General features: G+C 35.8%; 1 protein-coding gene across 11 annotated transcripts in view; it reads left to right on the forward strand.

Annotated features, from left to right (window-relative positions):
- The window catches only part of GPHN (gephyrin), a 633,555-nt gene that overhangs the window by 252,530 nt on the left and 362,647 nt on the right, over positions 1-18,378 (forward strand). For all 11 annotated transcript variants that reach the window (XM_073895379.1, XM_073895381.1, XM_025869865.2 and 8 more), the window contains exon 3: positions 12,710-12,767. In XM_073895379.1, coding sequence (XP_073751480.1) covers positions 12,710-12,767 — 58 coding nt within the window. The remainder of the gene's footprint in view (positions 1-12,709; positions 12,768-18,378) is intronic.

An 18,378-nucleotide genomic window follows, 5' to 3' on the forward strand; every position in this document is an offset into this window, starting at 1 on the left:
TTTATCATGCTAATGGACATCAAAAGAAAGCTGGAGTAGCCATCCTTCTGTGAGACAAACTAGATTTTTTTAATTTAAATTCAATTAGCCAACATAATACATCATTAGTTTTAGATGTAGTGTTCAGTAATTTCTCAGTTGCTTATAACACCCAGTGCTCATGAGAGACAAACTGGATTTTAAAACAAAGACTGTAATAAGAGATGAAGATGTACGCTATATCATAATAAAGGGGTCTACCCAACAAGAAAATCTAATTGTAAATATTTATGTCCCTACCTTGGAAACAGCCAAATATATAAATCAATTAATAACAAACAAACTCATTGATAATAATACAATAATAGTAGGGGACTTTAATGCCCCACTCAGAGCAATGGACAGATCATCTAAGCAGATCAACTAAGAAACAAGGGCTTTGAATGACACACTAAACCAGATGGAATTAATAGATACGCACAGAGCATTTTATCCTTTAATAGATATGCACAGAGCATTTTATCCTAAAGCAGCAGAATACACATTATTTTTGAGTGCACATGGAACATTTTCCAGAATAGATCACATACTGGGTCACAAATCAGGCCTCAACAAGCACAAAAAGATTGAGATCATACCATGCATATTTTCAGACCACAATGCTATGAAACTGGAAGTCAGCCACTTGCAACTGAAAAAATTTGGAAGGACCACAAAATGGAGGTTAAAGAACACCCTATTAAAGAATAAATGGGTCAACCAGAAAATTAAAGAAGAATTTAAAAAATACATGGAAGCAAATGAAAATGAAAACACAACAGTTCAAAGCGTTCAGCAAAGGTGGTCCTAAGAGGGAAGTATATAGCATTACAGGCCTTCCTCAAGAAACAAGAAAAGTCTCAAATATACAACCTAACCTTACATCTAAAGGAGCTGGAGACAGAACAGCAAATAAAGCCTAAATCCAGCAGGAAAAGAGAAATAATAAAGATTAGAGCAGAAATCAATGACATAGAAATCAAACAAATAGTAGAACAGATCAACGAAACTAGGAGCTGGTTTTTTGAAAGAGTTAATAAGAACGACAAACCCCTAGCCAGACTTATCAAAAAGGAAAGGAAAAGGACCCAAATAAATAAAATCATTAATGAAAGAGGAGAGATCACAACCAACACCGAAGAAATACAATTATAAGAACATATTATGAGCAATTATATGCCAACAAATTAGGCAGTCTGGAAGAAATGGATGTATTCTTAGAAACATATAAACTACCAAAACTGAAACAGGAAGAAATAGAAAACCTGAACAGACCCATAACCAGCAAAGAAGTTGAAGCAGTAATCGAAAATCTCCCAACAAACAAGAGCCCAGGGTCAGATGGCCTTCCAGCAGAATTCTACCAAACATTTAAAGAAGAATTGATGCCTATTCCTCTGAAGCAGTTTCAAAAAATAGAAATGGAAGGAAAGCTTCCAAACTCATTCTATGAGGCCAGCATTGCCTTGATCCCAAACCAAAGACCCCACCAAAAAGAAATGCAGACCAATATCCCTGATGAACATGGATGCAGAAATTCTCACCAGGATACTAATAGGATCCAACAGTACATTAAAGGATTATTCACCATGACCAAGAGGGATTTATTCCTGGGCTGCAGGGGTGGTTCAACATCCGCAAATCAATCAACTTGATTATACCACCTTAATAAAAGAAAGAACAAGAACCATATGATCCTCTCAATAGTTGCAGAAAAAGCATTTGACAAAGTTTAGCATCCTTTCTTGATAACAGCCCTCAACAAAGTAGGGATAGAAGGAACATATCTCATCATAAAAAGTCATATATGAAACACCCACGACAGGGAAAAACTGAGAGCTTTTCCCCTAATGTCAGGAACACGACTGGGATGTCCACTCTCACCACTGTTGTTTAACATAGTACTGGAACTCCTAGCCTCAGCAGTCACACAACAAAAAGAAATAAAAGGCATCCAAATCCGCAAAGAAGTCAAACTTTCACTCTTCTCAGATGACCTGATACTCTGTGTAGAAAACCCAAACGACTCCATCAAAAAATTGCTAGAACTGACCAGTCACAGGATATAAAATCAATGCACAGAAGTCTGTTGCATTTCTATACACCAACAATGAAACAGAAGAAAGAGAAATTAAGGAGTTGATCCCATTTACAGTTGCACCAAAAACCATAAGATACCTAAGGAATAAACCTAACCAGAGGTAAAAGATCAGTACTCTGAAAACTATAGAACACTTATGAAAGAAATTGAAGAAGACACAAAGAAATGGAAAAATATTCCATGCTCATGGATTGGAAGAAGAAATATTGTTAAAATGTCTATATTACCCAAAACAATCTACACATTCAGTGCAATCCCTATCAAAATAACACCAGCATTTTTCACAGAGCTGGAGCAAACAATTCTAAAATTTGTGTGGAACCAGAAAAGAGCCCGAATAGCCAAAGGAATGTTGAAAAAGAAAACCAAACCTGGAGGCATCACAATTCTGGACTTCAAGCTCTATTACAAAGTTGTAGTAATCACAACAGTATGGTTCTGGTACAAAAACAGACACACAGATCAATGGAACAGAATAGAGAACCCAGAAATGGACCCTGGACCCTATCATCAACAAATCTTCAACAAAGCAGGAAAGAATAGCCAATGGAGGGGTGCCTAGATGGCTCAGTTGGTTGAGCGTCTGCCTTTGGCTCAGGTCATGATCCCAGGGTCCTGGGATTGAGTCCCGCATTGGGCTCCTTGCTCAGTGGGGAGTCTGCTTCCCCCTCTCCCTCTGCCTGCCAACCCCCCTGCTTGTGCTCTCTCTCTCTGTCTGACAAATAAATAAAATCTTAAAAAAAAAAAGAATAGCCAGTTGAAAAAAAAAAAAGCCAGTCTATTCAACAACAAACGCTGTTGGAAAAACTGGATAGCCACATCCAGAAGAATGAAACTGGACCACTTTGTTATATCACATACAAAAATAAATTCAAAATGGATGAAAAATCTAACTGTGAGACAGGAATCCATCAATATCCTAGAGAACACAGCCAGTAATCTTTTTGACCCTGGCTGCAGCAACTTCTTGCTAGACTTGTCTCCACAGGCAAGGAAAACATAAGCAAAAATGAACTATTGGGACTTAATCAGTATAAAAAGCTTTTGCACAGCAAAGAAAACAACATAAATAAAAGGCAACCTGCAGAATGGCAGAATATATTTGCAAATGACATATCAGATAAAGGGATAGTATCCAAAATTTATAAAGAACTTATCAAACTCAACACACAAAGAACTAAAATTCCAAGAAATGGGCAGAAGACATGAGCAGACATTTCTACAAAGAAGACATCCAAATGTCCAACAGACACATGAGAAAAGGCTCAACATTACTCATCATCAGGGAAATACAAATCAAAACCACAATGAGATATCAACTCACACCAGCCAGAATGGATAAAGTTAACAATTCAATTAACAACAGATGTTGAGGAGAATGGGAAGAAAGGGGAAACCTCTTAAACTATTGGTGGGAATGCAAACTGGTACAGCCACTCTGGAAAACAGTATGTAGGTTTCTCAAAAGTTAAAACTAGAACTACGGATGACCCAGCAATTGCAGTACTAGATATTTTGTATCCAGAGGATACAAAAATAGTGATTCGAAGAGGCACCTGCACTTCATTGTTTATAGCAGCAATGTCCACAATAGCCAAAACGTGGAAAGAGTCCAGATGTCCACCGACGGATGAATGGATAAAGAAGATGTGCTACACACACACACCACACACACACACACACACACACACACACACACACACACACACACACGAATATTAGCCATCAAAATGAATTAAATCCTTCCATTTACAACAATGTGGCTGGAACTAGAACCGTATTATGCTAAGCGAAATAAGTCAGTCAGAGAAGGACAAATACCATATGATTTCACTCATATGTGGAATTTAAGAAACAAAACATGAATATAGGGAAGGGAAGGAAAAATAAAATAAGATAAAAACAGGGAAGCAAACCATAAGAGACTCTAGGAAACAAACTGAGGGGTACTGAGGGGAGGTGGATGGGGGGATGGGATAATTGGGTGATGGGCAATAAGAAGGGCACTTGTAGTGAGCACTGGGTGTTATATGGAACTGTTGTATCACTAAATTCTACTCCTGAAACTAATAATACCCTATATGTTAATTATATTTAAATATAATAGAGAAATAGAATTTATCAGTAACTTCTGTCTTTTTAATAAGGAAGAAGAAAAACTTACCTGGTAAAAGGAAGAGAGATAGGCATGGGTTAAAAGCTTGGAAAAAGATGGAAGTTTAGAATAATTGCTATTATATACACAAGTAATGTGTGAGCTGACTATATGTAGTTAGAATGGCCATTGAGCAGCAGTCATATCTTTTTTTTTTAGATTTTATTTATTTATTTGACAGAGAGAGAGACACAGCGGGAAAGGGAACACAAGCAGGGGGAGTGGGAGAGGGAGAAGCAGGCTTCCCACTGAGCAGGGAGCCCAGTGCGGGGCTTGATCCCAGGACCCTGGGACCATGACCTGAGCCGAAGGCAGATGCTTAATGACTGAGCCACTCAGGCACCCCGAGCAGCAGTCATATCTAAGCTACATTTAAGTAGCGTAAATTTGTAATAACTTTTACCACTGTTTCTTTTGTGTTTCCCAGTAGCATATAACAATATTTGTACATAGTAGGTGCTCAAAAGATTATTAAATAAAAATACTTGTCAATAATATGTCTGAGATTGAAGAAGAGATACTTGCATGTATAAGGAAAATATTTAATAGCTCTACTGAATAAGGCATTATAAATTGATAATAAAGTTTAAAAACAATATAAATAAACATACACAAATTATGAAAATTGTTCATTAATTTAGACTAAAAAGGAATTTGGAGATAATTCAGAGAAGAACCATAAGAATATTCAAAGATTTAGAAAATCAAATTTAAAATAATTTTTTTACAAAAAATTTTTAATTTACTAAAGAGAAAGCTGAGTAATGATTTAGCCATGTAGTGCACAGATTTCATATATATATAGAAGTATGATCATTTGTTTGGTATATACACCAAGACAGATCAAAAGAAAGTCAATATGAATTTCAAAATGTGTGATTTTTATTATTTATTCTAAGGGAAAAAAGTACATACTAAGGGGCATTGGAATAGATTACTATAGAAGATTATGTAATCTCTAGGTTATTAAAAATTAAAATAGATTTTATTTTTTTTAAAGATCTTATTTATTTGAGAGAGAGAGTGAGAGAGAGAGCACATGAGAGGGGGGAGGTCAGAGGGAGAAGCAGACTCCCTGCTGAGCAGGGAGCCCGATGCGGGACTCGATCCTGGAACTCCAGGATCATGACCTGAGCTGAAGGCAGTCGCTTAACCAACTGAGCCACCCAGGCGCCCAAAATAGATTTTATTTCAAAACATTTATTTCACACCTATTTATACTATACATTTGGCCAACTTTTGTAATATAGAAACCATCTCTGACTTTCAGAGTTCTCTAAGGGGAAAGAATTATATAAGCAGTAAGTTTTAAAGAGGACATTTTACACTGATCAAAGGAAGAATTAACAATTATAAACATACATGCACCTAACAGAGTCTTACCGTACAAGAAGCAAAAGCTGACAGAATTGGAGGGACAAATAGACAATTCAACAGTAACAGCTAGAGAACTCAATACCCCACTTTCAGTAATGGGTAGAACAACTACTCAGAAGAACAATACATTGTACTATAGATCTATAAAGTAAAGAATAGAAATAGGTACACAGTATAGATAGAATAGAGGAATTCATGTTTAACCATACAAGAGGGAAAGAGTATTGAAGAGATGAGAGAGGAATGTCCAAAATAATTTTCCAGAAAAATTAACTTTTCACTTAGGTTTTAAAAGACCTATAGTTGTCTTCCAGGAAGACCAGTCAGAGAACACTGTACACAAAGATGTGGATATGTGAAAAAGGTTTGGATCTTTGGGCAGCTATATGTGATTTTAAATTGTTTGAAATTTAGTAAGTGCATTGTATTAGAGTACAGGAAGTATAATACTGGGAGATGAAGCTGAAGAGGCATTATGCTCTCTCATGTCAGTGAAGGATATAGATAATGTATAGGTATTTATGGCAGTATTTTTTAAAAATTATGTAGCATCTATGAAATGTAAAGAAATCGAGTTAATAGGGCGCCTGGGTAGCTCCGTCGTTAAGCGTCTGCCTTCAGCTCAAGTCATGGTCTCAGGGTCCTGGGATCGAGCCCCACATCGGGCTCCCTGCTCAGTGGGAAGCCTGCTTCTCTCTCCCCTACTCCCCCTGCTTGTGTTTCCTCTCTCTCGCTGTGTCTCTCTCTGTCAAATAAATAAATACAATCTTTAAAAAAAAAAAGAAATTGAGTTAAGAAATCAAATTTTAATTATTGTTCCTTTGCTTCCTGAAGGATATGCTAGTTATGATTTTTATCTCTAGTATATTTTGAAAAAAATAATTTTAAATATTTGATCCCATGTAGGGTTTTCTTTAATTATGTATTACCTTTAGTATTGATGAAACCTGTAAATCCTGAAAGTTGTTCTGCAGAGAATTAGAAGAAAAATCTATTCCAGCCTCATCACAATTATCTACCTTCCTGCATCTGAATTCAAACAATCTGTCTTCTCATGTGTTATCAGTGGTGAATATACATGAATGAACCATGCAATCTTCTAAGCAAAGGTCAAGCAATCCATTTGTGTATTAAATCCTATCCCTTTTCATCCACCCAAAGATATAGCTCCCTCAATTTTCCAATATCCTGAATTTTTACTTTTCTCTTTTCATTTGATTTTTCTTATCAGCATACAAACATGCTGTTACTCTCCTATAAAAAAGATATCTTTTGGCCTTCTTTCTCCTTCCAGTTATTGACCTATTTTTTCCCCCTTTATAATAAGGCTTCCCTTCAAAGTCCTAGCTTCTGGCTCTAATTAAAATTCAAATCTAAGCGGTGCCTGGATGGCTCAGTTGGTTAAGCTGAGCAGGGAGCCCAACGCGGGGCTCGATCCCAGGATCCCGGGATCATGACCTGAGCCAAAGGCAGATGCTAAACCAACTGAGCCACCCAGGCACCCCTTCTCCACCACCTTAACTCCTCCTCCCTTCACCTGCCTTTTTAACAGTTAAAACCATTATGACTGAGTTGAAGTTGATATAAGAATATTATCTGGAAGCCTACCTTCCCCAGGTTGGGATTTCAGGAAAAACAATATTTGAAGCACTGGTAGTCAGCATTAATCAAGAGAAAATGAGTTTTTTATTTAAATAGAATTAAGTTTATCATAGCAACTTTGTTTTTATTTTTTCTTCCACAAGTCAAACATTATCATAATTGCATCTTTGAATCATTATTGTACTAACGAATATAAACTATTTCTGTAATCTACAATGCCATTTATTTAACAGTTGCTGTAGACTATAGTATTACCAGTTTATTTTACAATGATAGATAATTTTATTTTTTTAAAGATTTATTTTTCTTTCTCTATCAAATTACTTTTTCCTTTTTAATTTTTTTATTGTTATGTTAATCACCATATATTACATCATTAGTTTTTGATGTAGTGTTCCATGATTCATTGTTTGTTCATAACACCCAGTGCTCCATGCAGAATGTGCCCTCTTTAATACCCATCACCAGGCTAACCCATCCCCCTACCCTCCTCCCTCTAGAACCCTCAGTTTGTTTTTCAGAGTCCATCATCTCTCATGGTTCGTCTCCCCCTCTGACTTACTCCCCTTCATTCTTCCTCTCCTGTTATCTTCTTCTTTTTCTTTTTTCTTAAAATATGTTGCGTTATTTGTTTCAGAAGTACAGATCTGTGATTCAACAGTCTTCCACAATTCACAGCGCTCACCGTAGCACATACCCTTCCCAATGTCTATCACCCAGCCACCCCATCCCTCCCACCCCTAACCACTCCAGTAACACTCAGTTTGTTTCCTGAGATTAAGAATTCCTCATATCAGTGAGGTCATATGATACATGTCTTTCTCTGATTGACTTATTTCACTAAGCATAAGACCCTCCAGTTCGATCCACGTCGTTGCAAATGGCAAGATCTCATTCCTTTTGATGGCTGCATAATATTCCATTGTGTATATATACCACATCTTCTTTATCCATTCATCTGTCGATGGACATCTTGGCTCTTTCCACAGTTTGGCTATTGTGGACTTTTTTAAAGATTTAATTTATTTATTTGACAGAGAGAGAGACAGCAAGAGAGGGAACACAAGCAGGAGGAGCAGGAGAGGGAGAAGCAGGCTTCCTGCTGAGCAGGGAGCCCGATGGAGGGCTTGATCCCAGAACTCTGGGATCATGACCTGAGCCAAAGGCGGACGCTTAACGACTGAGTCATCCAGGCACCCTCAATGTTACATAATTTTAAAATACTCTTTATTTTGAAATAATTTCTAACTTCAACTTCTGACTAGTTCTATTTTGACTCCTTAATGTGTTATATGACAGACATTTGTTTACTCAGTCTGCTTCTATATAAGACTATGATTTCTTTGCATTCTCATTCCCTGGTTTGTATCTCTTACATAAAATAAACTCAAAGAATAAAATGATTAACTCATTATTTGCAAGATGGGAAATTGAAGTCCTGAGTTTTCAATAGTTTTTGCTCTAAATTCCTTATTGATATCCCAACAATTTCGACTTTTAACTTAAAAATTTAATAATTGACAGTAAAAACATTTTTTAAATGCCTACTTGAAACCTCTTACAGATACTTAAATAATTTTTCATTTTAGTAACATTTAGTCTTCTTTTGCTGTTTATCCTGCTATGGTCTTACTTACTATATCACTTATATATGCTGTATAATCTGAATTAAGTTAAATATCGTTAGTATTTTCATCATGCAATCATGGCACTTTAAATCTAGGAAGTAATTCTCAAATCAAGGTTTGAACACTATTTCCGTTAGCAAGAATAAGTAGTAATAGTAAAGGGTTTAAATGTAGAGTTTTTAATAAAATTCATTGGGCTGAAAATTAAGTTATCTTAAAATAGAAACCAGAATGTCATTTATTAATTTATATTTAAGACAGGAAGTATCCCCAAGTATCTAGAATATGTAAGTGCCTTATTTGTGATACTCTCTTTTCTTTTTTTTCCTTTTTTTTTTTAATTAACAAGCAGTTTGTTTTATTTTTAAATCTAGGATTAGATACTTGGTTTCACCAGATTATTTTTCAGTAACTTTTGAGGTGACCATATGAAGTCCGGCAGTGTGATACCTCCAGCTTTGGTTTTCTTTTTCAACATTCTTTTGGCTATTAAGGCTTTTTTCTGGTTCCATACAAATTTCAGGATTATTTGTTCCAGCTCTGTGAGAAAAGTTGGTGTTATTTTGATAGGGATTGCTTTGCACATATAGATTGCTGTAGGTAGCATAGACATTGTAACAATATTTCTTCTTCCAATCCATGAGTGTGGAACGTTTTTCCATCTTTATGTGTCTTCTTCAATTTCTTTCATGAGTGTTCTATAGTTTTCTGAGTACAGATCCTTTGCCTCTTTGGTTAGGTTCATTCCTAGCTATCTTATGATTTTGGGTGCAATCGTAAATGGAATCAACTCCTTAATTTCTTTCTTCTGGATCTCATTGTTGGTGTATAGAAATGCAGTCAATTTCTGTGCATTGATTTTATATCCTGCCACGTTGCTGAATTCCTATAGGAATTCTAGCAACTATGGGGTGGAGAATTTGGGTTCTCCACGTAGAGTACCATGTCATCTGCGAAGAGTCAGTGTTTGACTTCTTTGCCAATTTGGATGCCTTTTATTTCTTTTTGTTGTCTGATTGCTGAGGTTAGGATTTCTGGTACTATGTTGAACAACCTTGGTGAGCGTGGACATCCCTGTCGTGTTCTGACCTTAGGGGAAAAGCTCTGTTTTTCCCCATTGAGAATGATGTTCACTCTGGGCTTTTCATATATGGCTCTTAGATATTGAGATATGTTCCTTCTATCCCTACACAGTGAAGAGTTTTAATCAAGAAAGGATGTTGTACTTTGTCAAATGCTTTTTCTGGTTCTGTTGAGAGGATCATATGTTTCTTGTCCTTTCTTTTATGTAGTGTTACCACACTGATTGATTTGTGGATGTTGAACCAACTTTACAGCCCAGGAATAAATAAAATAAAGGGGAAAAAATAAAAATTGCAAAACTAAAGAATTGTGGGGGGGAAAATGAATTCTATATGCTATATTCCCGTAGCACTGGAGTTTTGCAGTTCTAAATGATCGATAGACTTGGTCTTGGCTGGATGTTCTTGCTGATCGTCTGGGGTAGGGGCCTGTTTTGATTTTCAAGTATGTTTGTCCTGGGTAGAATTGTACCGCCCTTGCCAGGGGGCCAGGCTAAGTAATCTGCTCCAGATTGTTCTTTATGGTTTTCGTTCCCTGAAGGCTTTCTGCACAGTTTTAGAGGATGAGAATGAAAATGGTGGCCTCCAAATCTCCAGCCCCAGAGCCAAGAGCTCTGGGCCCTACTTCTCAGTGTGCCCTGGGGTAAATGCAGTCAATCACTCCTGTTTCCCTGGAGTCTGTCTGTAGTCTGTGCTCACCCAGCCTGAGACCCAACATTTCTATCTCAGGCACATGACCCCATTTCGTCTCCAAACCCTGCAGATTCCTGTGGTGCCCTCCTCCCAGAGTAGGAACGGGAGTCTCACCAGTTCTGCTGCTTGTTGGGCCCCTGTTCAAAGAGTGGTTAGCTGACTGTGCCATGGTTCGTGGTATGTGGCATCCCTGAGCAGAGAGCCCACTCCTGGGCTTACTGAGTGTATTCGGCTTCCCTGCTCCAATGCCTGGTAACTCAGTTACACTCAAGCACCCCCGGTCTTCCTGTGACCCCCCCAAGGATCCTAAGACCACACTGTCCCACCTAGGATTCCGCCCTGGTTTGCCACCTGAGCACCTTTCAGGCAGGGATGTCCCTCACCGCAGCCGACTTCTTAAAGTTCCGATTTTGCACTCTGCTGCTGTACCACTTTTTGGTGCTGGCTTATGGAGGCTTCCTCTCCACCATGGTTTATCTTCCCATAAATCTCCTTGGATTCACTTCTCTGAACCTCCTACCTTATAGAAAATAGTTGCTTTTCTATTTTTAGAGTTGCATCTATTCTTTTTTTTAGATATCTGGTTGAGTTTGCAGGTGTTCAGAATGATTTGATAGCTATCTAGGTGAATTCCTGGGACCAGATTAAACTAAGGTCTCCTACTCCTCCACCATCTTGGATTGATACTCTCTTTTCTGATACTGAAGTATTTATAAAGTTAAATAAGTAGCCAGAAAGTTCCTTTTTAAGCACTGAATTTGAGTAATGGTAGATAGATAATCTTGGTGTTTAAGAGCTTAGAGTACCTGATTGATACATGATAGTAGTCACAAATGCAAGCTATCTGTGTAATTTAAAATTTTTTGTAGTCACATTTTAAAAACTAAAAGCAGCAGATGAAGTTAATAAAACTATAGCTTAACTCAATATATCCACCATATTATTTTTAAATGTATTCAGTATTTTTTAATTAGCCTTTTTTATACTGAGTACTTTAAATCTGGTATATATTTTACACTTAATGTGCATCTCAGTTACATCCCTTCAATTACTTGTGGAAATTACTGAATCACTCTGTGTCTCAATATCCCAATTTTTACAATGGCAACTGTTATGAGAATTAAATTAGGGGCACCTGGGTGACTCAGGAGTTAAGCATCTGCCTTCAGCTCAGGTCATGATCCCAGCGTCCTGGGATCGAGCCCTGCATCGGGCTCCCTGCTCAGGGGGAAGCCTGCTTCTCCCTCTCCCGCTCCCCCTCCTTGTGTTCCCTCTCTCACTATATCTCCCTCTGTCAAACAAATAAATAAAATCTTCTTTAAAAAAAGAATTAAATTAGATACTATATAACATGTCTGGCAATTGATAAGTGTTACATAATTCTTAACTACTTTCTTAAAAAAATTTTTTTCAAACAGGTGATCATGGCAGTAATGACCTCACTGCCTTAAGGCAAAGATCATATTTTAGGGATTAAATTGTAACCCTTAAACACTCATCTCTTTTCCTTGCAGTGCTGGACACACACACCTCTCTCCAACTCCTTGTTTAAATTATTTTTAAAAAGAAGCAAAATCATTATTGGTTCATCAGTTGTGACTTATGTACAACACTAATATATGTTAATAACACTTCTGGTGGGGCATCTGGGAAATAAATCTCTTTACTTTCTACTCAATTTTTCTGTAAATTCAAAACTACTCTAAAAAGTAAATTCTGACAAACCAAAAAGGCAAATATATCTGTTATTACTTCTTGCTACATCTTAGTTGTGACAGAATCCATCAGTAAAAGTGGTAACATTATTAAAAGTATCAATAAGAGAAGTTTATAGTTAAAAATATAACTTAATGTTTTCTCTTTTAGTAATCATTCATTATCCACCTCTTAATATATGGAAAACTTAAGCATGAAAAGGTCATTTTCACTCCATGGTCATTGGGGTGGGCAATGAGCAATTATTGGTGGCATTCTGATGCTAATGGCAGAAATACTCCATATATTTTTATAGACTATTGCCAGTTTTGAGAATATTTTCTTTTCCTAATTTCAGGTTGGGTGGGACTATATCAGCATACAAGATAGTACCAGATGAAATAGAAGAAATCAAGGTATAGTATGCCATTTTTCATCTCTAAGAAGACTTAGTATCTTGCCGGGTAGGTGGGGGAAGGATTGCTTTTTCTTTATACTATTGAATGTTTGGGTGTGTTGGGATCTCATTTAATTCAGTTATCTATTTTAATTAAAAAATTAAGATAATCCCCATCAGATTTCAATCACCATTATCAATGCATTTCTATGAAAATTATTTGGAAGATCAAAAAGGAACACTTCATGTGAAATTCATCGAAAATCTACTTAAGAAACACTATATATAGCATTAGTGTGCATAATGGATTAACTTTCTATCTTGTTTTAATTTATTTTCCCTTAGACTTTCACTAATTATAAATACCAGTCTTCTAGAAAATATTTTCTGGTTCCACTGAAAACACAGTATGCCAATTGCAATTTAAAATTCATAGTATGTGGGGCACCTGGGTGGCTCAGTCGTTAAGCATCTGCCTTTGGCTCAGGTCATGATCCCAGGGTCCTGGGATCGAGCCCTGCATCGGGCTCCCTGCTCAGCAGGAAGCCTGCTTCTGCCTCTCCTGCTCCCCCTGCTTGTATTCCTTCTCTTGCTGTGTCTCTCTCTGTAAATAAATAAATAAATAAATCTTTAAAAAATAAAATAAAATTTATAGTACATTAAATGAAAACTTGACCTTACTCTGAACATTACATAATCTGCATTCTTCTGTTTTTAACATTTTACCCAATCCTATGGACAGTTAGTCTTCTGGCATATCATGTGGCCCTTCCCCAAGAGGAATTTACAATCTAATCAGAACTGAACTTATTTTCTATTATATAAATAAAATTTAACAACTTGATAGCAATAGTCAAGGATAACAATACTGAGTTAAATTGTTAACAATGATATTTAAAGAGCCAAACAAATCATCAAGCTTGATTTAATCAAGCTTTCCAAAATCAAGTTCAATGAATTCAAATCTTAGTCAATAATCGTTCATTTGCTCACATTATTTTCAAATCAGTTAATGTCATTGGTCTTTATTATGTAATATACTATTAGTTTCAATATGTCTGGTGTTCTCTATAGCCAATATCAGAAATTAATCCAATAATTATATTCTAGCAGGGAAAAAAAAAACAGGAGTGTCAAAAGACCCATTCCAACTTTATATATATTCATAAAATACTTTGGTTGACAGAAACCTTAAGTCCAGTCCAGCTTGTGTTGCTATTAACTTGAAGAGGAGATATAAGAGAAGGAATAAGTTTGAGAGGAAAGAGGGTAAGTTTTGGACTTATAAATTTGAGGTCCCTCTTAGATAACCAAATACCCATTAAATCATTGGTTAAATCAGCCAGAAACTCAGAAGAAAGATAATTTTATCTTTCAGTTGATACTGGGATTTGTCCTTATCCAAGAATTACTTGAGGACATGCTAGTTAAGGAATCACCTAAAAAAGCTCTATGAAGTAATAGCAGTAGACCAAAACTGTTGACCTATTCAAGAACCACAGGATTCACATATTTTTTTATTTAATTAATTAGAAGAAACATTGCTATGTTTTATAGTGACTTTTCTCTAAAGAAATAACTTTTTCATTGTGTTTTTTGAAATTCTAGAATTATAAGAGTTGTCCCTCATGAGATTCCTTCAAAAAAACATGATTCATGATGACATTACTATATGATTTTTTTAAATTAATTACTGGTATTATATCTAAAACAGCTTCAGAGAGTTTGAAGCCTGAGGCATAAAAGATATGAAATTAATTCTTGTTTCAAACGTGTTAGAAGAAAACCTGCTATAAAATATTTCATCAAGATTTATTTGATGGCACCATTAGCATTTTCACCTGAAATCAGATATAATCTTTTTGTTTTGATTGGAGAAAATGAGAAACATCTGGTTGTAATATTCATTTTAGTTGGCAAATAACTGACTAATTTTAAATTATCTGAATAGTACAATTGAGTTTAAATTTGAAATACATCCACAATATGCCATGTATAAATAAATACACATATGTATTTTTATTATTAAAATATGATTGATTAATAAAACATAATTTAATTTTTACAAAGTATGGTAATCTTCATAATATTTCTAGCACCAGAAATTATTTAGTTCATACATAGTTTGAGTTAAGCATTTATTGATTGATTACAATAAATCACCACATAGTGAATGGATGGCCAAAAGCTTAAGAGGTAAAGTGCAAATGCATTCCTGGCCCAATCATAACCATCTGTTCCACCCAATATCCTGAGTTTTTATTATTTCATTTAGTTTTATTTTTATACACATCCGTAAATATTATAATTTATTTGTGTTTCTCTTTGAATTTTATATGAATTGAATCACAATGTATGTATGCATTCTCTTGTGCCTTCTTTGGTTCAACACTGTGAGATTTATTCATATTGTTATCTATAACTAAGATTTTGGGGGGGTTTGTTATGTTCTTTTTTTTTTCTGTAAAATACTCCATTGTGCCACAAATTGTTGAGATATCCTACTCTTGAGGGACATTCACCTTGCTTCCATCTGGAGCTATTATGAAAAATGATGGTATAAAATCTTATAAAAGCATCCCATGTAAGAGTTTCTTTGAGGTATATACTGAAAAATGGAATTCCTGAGTTTTAAGTAATGTGTATTTTCACCTTTTCTGTATGAAATCAGTCTGTTTTCCAAATAGTTATGGCGGGTCTACTACCACCTTGGGTGTATTTATTTGAAATAGAAATGTTTAAATATTCTTTATATGTAATTTATATTGGTATAAATTTATTTTTATATATGGGATGACTAAACTTAAACAAAATATTTTTCAAATGTATCTTTATTTTCCCAGCCCAATTTATTAAAAAAAACAAAAAAACAATTTGTCCCCCACTGGTTTGAATTGCCTCATTTATTATATACTATATTTTCATATGCCTTGATACAAACATACACATCTATAAGTCTGTCTTTTCCTGAACTTTTGATTCACTGATCTATTTATTCCATTTATTCCATTGCTAGCACCATACTGTTTTGGTTATAGTGCTTTTTTTAACATAATAGGAAAGGTTTGTGGGGGTTTTTTATACTGTTGGCTCATATATTAAGTGCTCCAGGTAATATTATAGTAAGTTTATCAAGTTTCAAATGTATTCCTACTGAGGAAACTTGTGGTGCTAGCCAAATACAGTAGCTCTATTCTTCCCAAATCTTTTCTTTTACAACTAAAAATTCCTGGACATTATAAAATAAACAAGCATAGAAAGACTCTGAAGGAGGAAGAAGAAATCAGACTTTCTAAGGACTTCAGGACTTGAGGAATGACACAGCAATGAGTTAGCTGGGTTTCCTTTTGCCTCCTATTTAATCTCAACAGGACACTGATGAAGCCTACAATCTGGAAACACCAACAGGCACAGACAAAACAAAACAAAAAAAAAACATCTAGGAAATCCTGTCCTTCAAGCCATAGGACCCAGGATAAGGGTGGCTAAAAGAACAAAAGCCTTTGGCAACGCTCATCTTACTCCAGCCAAACAACAATGCAGAAACTACTCCCCCACAGTTTTGGCACAGCCAAGCAGGAAGCTGATCTTCCACCTCACCCCTGCTACCCACAGAAGCAGATGGCAAAGCTTTGAATCCCTCCCCTGGTAGTGTTTATTGGCAGGACAGGTGGGGAGCTGTTTAGTCTCCCACACTCCCACAAAATAGGCAGTGCTCTGATTTCCCTGCTAGGATAGGATCTTCCATCAGCTCAGGGGAAAAAGGCTGTGTTCTGCTTTCTATAGCAGGATATTGTTAGTGGACTCCAGTGATGAGCTGAGTCTCTACCCCCACCCAGTAGCAGTAAGACTAAAGAGACTGCACACGGTGGAGCTACTCACCACTCTCCTTTACCTTCCCCTTCCAGTGTCTCTGAGGCCTATAAGGGAGATGTGACTCCATCCCTGTCTGCATCAATAAGGCTGAATGAGATGGGGATAATTGATATTCCGTTCTTAGTAAGTTTTAACCTTCTGCTTCCCCTCTTGTTGTCAGCGGGGCCCAGCAGGGAGGTGAACATCTACCCCTACCAATAATGTGAAGCAAAGTGGTGCCCCACTTTTTGGCCAAGAGAGGACCTAGACTTCTACCCTACTGTCTTTAATGAAGCAGTATAAATGAGTGCCTCAATTTTGCCAGAGTGGTGTCAGTGGGACCCAGAAAGAAGCTGAACATATATATATATATATTTATGTTGCCCTCATACTATATTATAACAAAGGGACATCTGCTAAAAAAGATTAAATAAGATCAAGAGTTTCATAATATCCAAAATGTCCTGGGTACAGTAAAAAATCATCATACCAAGAACAAGGAAAATCACAACTTCAGTGAGAAAAAAAAAAAACAGTCAACAGATAACAACACAAAGATGAATCAGATGTTAGAATTATCTGACAAAGATTTCAAAGCAGTTATCATAAAAATGCTTCAACAAGCAATTACTAATTTTCTTGAAACAAATGAAAATAGAAATTACAAAAAGGAACAAAATGTTAATTATAGAACTGAAAAGTACAGTCACCAATATAAATGGCTGATTGGGGGAGGGTGGTGGAAAACAGTTGTGTGAGAAGGAAGTGGAACAACATTTTTCAAGTGCTGATGTAAAGAACTGTCAATCACAATGTCCAAATCCAGTGAAATTATTCTCCAGTAATCAAAGGGAAATGAAGACACATTCAAACAAAAGAAAACTGAAAGAATTTGTCTCGAAAAAACCTACCCTGTATGAATGGATAAATAAATTCTCCAAAGAGAATTGGAGAGGAAATGAAAAAACTTCAGAATAAAAAGGAGGAAGAAAGGAAAATGGTAACAGAAAAATGCTTGAAACTTCAGAAAGGAAAGAAAAACAGCAGAATAGATAAATACAGTAGACTATCTTTTCTTATGGTTTTCTTAAATCACATTTGAGGGTTGAAGCAAAAATTTTAACACTGTATGATGTGCACAATGCATGTAGAGTAAATAATGAACACAATATTTAAAATGTAGGAACGTAAAGGGTGACTAAATGGAAGTAAATTTTCTGCATGTCACTTGAAATGATAGATGTTAATACAAGTAGACTGCAATAAGTCATATTTGTAATTATAATATAGAAAGCATCCACTCAAAGCAACCACTAGAAGCTATGTACAAAACAATATACTCAAAAACACTGTAAATTAAGATAGAATCCTAAAATTTGTTCAAGTAATCCCCAATTAGGAATGAGAAACAAGACAGAAACAGAAGACAAATAATAAAATGACATGTTTAAGTCCTAAGATGTCAGTAATTACCTTAAATGTAAATAATTTAAATATACTGGTGGAAAGACAGAAATTGACATAATGGGTTTTTAGAAATGATCCAATATATGTCATTCTCAAGAAACTCATTTCAAAAACAATGACATAGGTGGATTGAAAGTACTATGAAAATATTAATTTTTAGAAAAGAGGAAAGTTCTCAAGTCAGTAATCCATATTTCTTTCTCAAGAAACTAGGAAAAGATGAGCCAGATATTGTCAAAGCAAGAAGACCAGTAATACCAAGAACTGGTGTCAGTGAAATTGAAAACAGTAAAACAATGGGGAAAAAT

The sequence above is a fragment of the Callorhinus ursinus genome, unplaced genomic scaffold (genome assembly GCF_003265705.2).
Source record: "Callorhinus ursinus isolate GAN/ISIS: 27379988/994484 unplaced genomic scaffold, GSC_fseal_2.0 scaffold8, whole genome shotgun sequence".
NCBI classification, from domain to species: domain Eukaryota; kingdom Metazoa; phylum Chordata; class Mammalia; order Carnivora; family Otariidae; genus Callorhinus; species Callorhinus ursinus.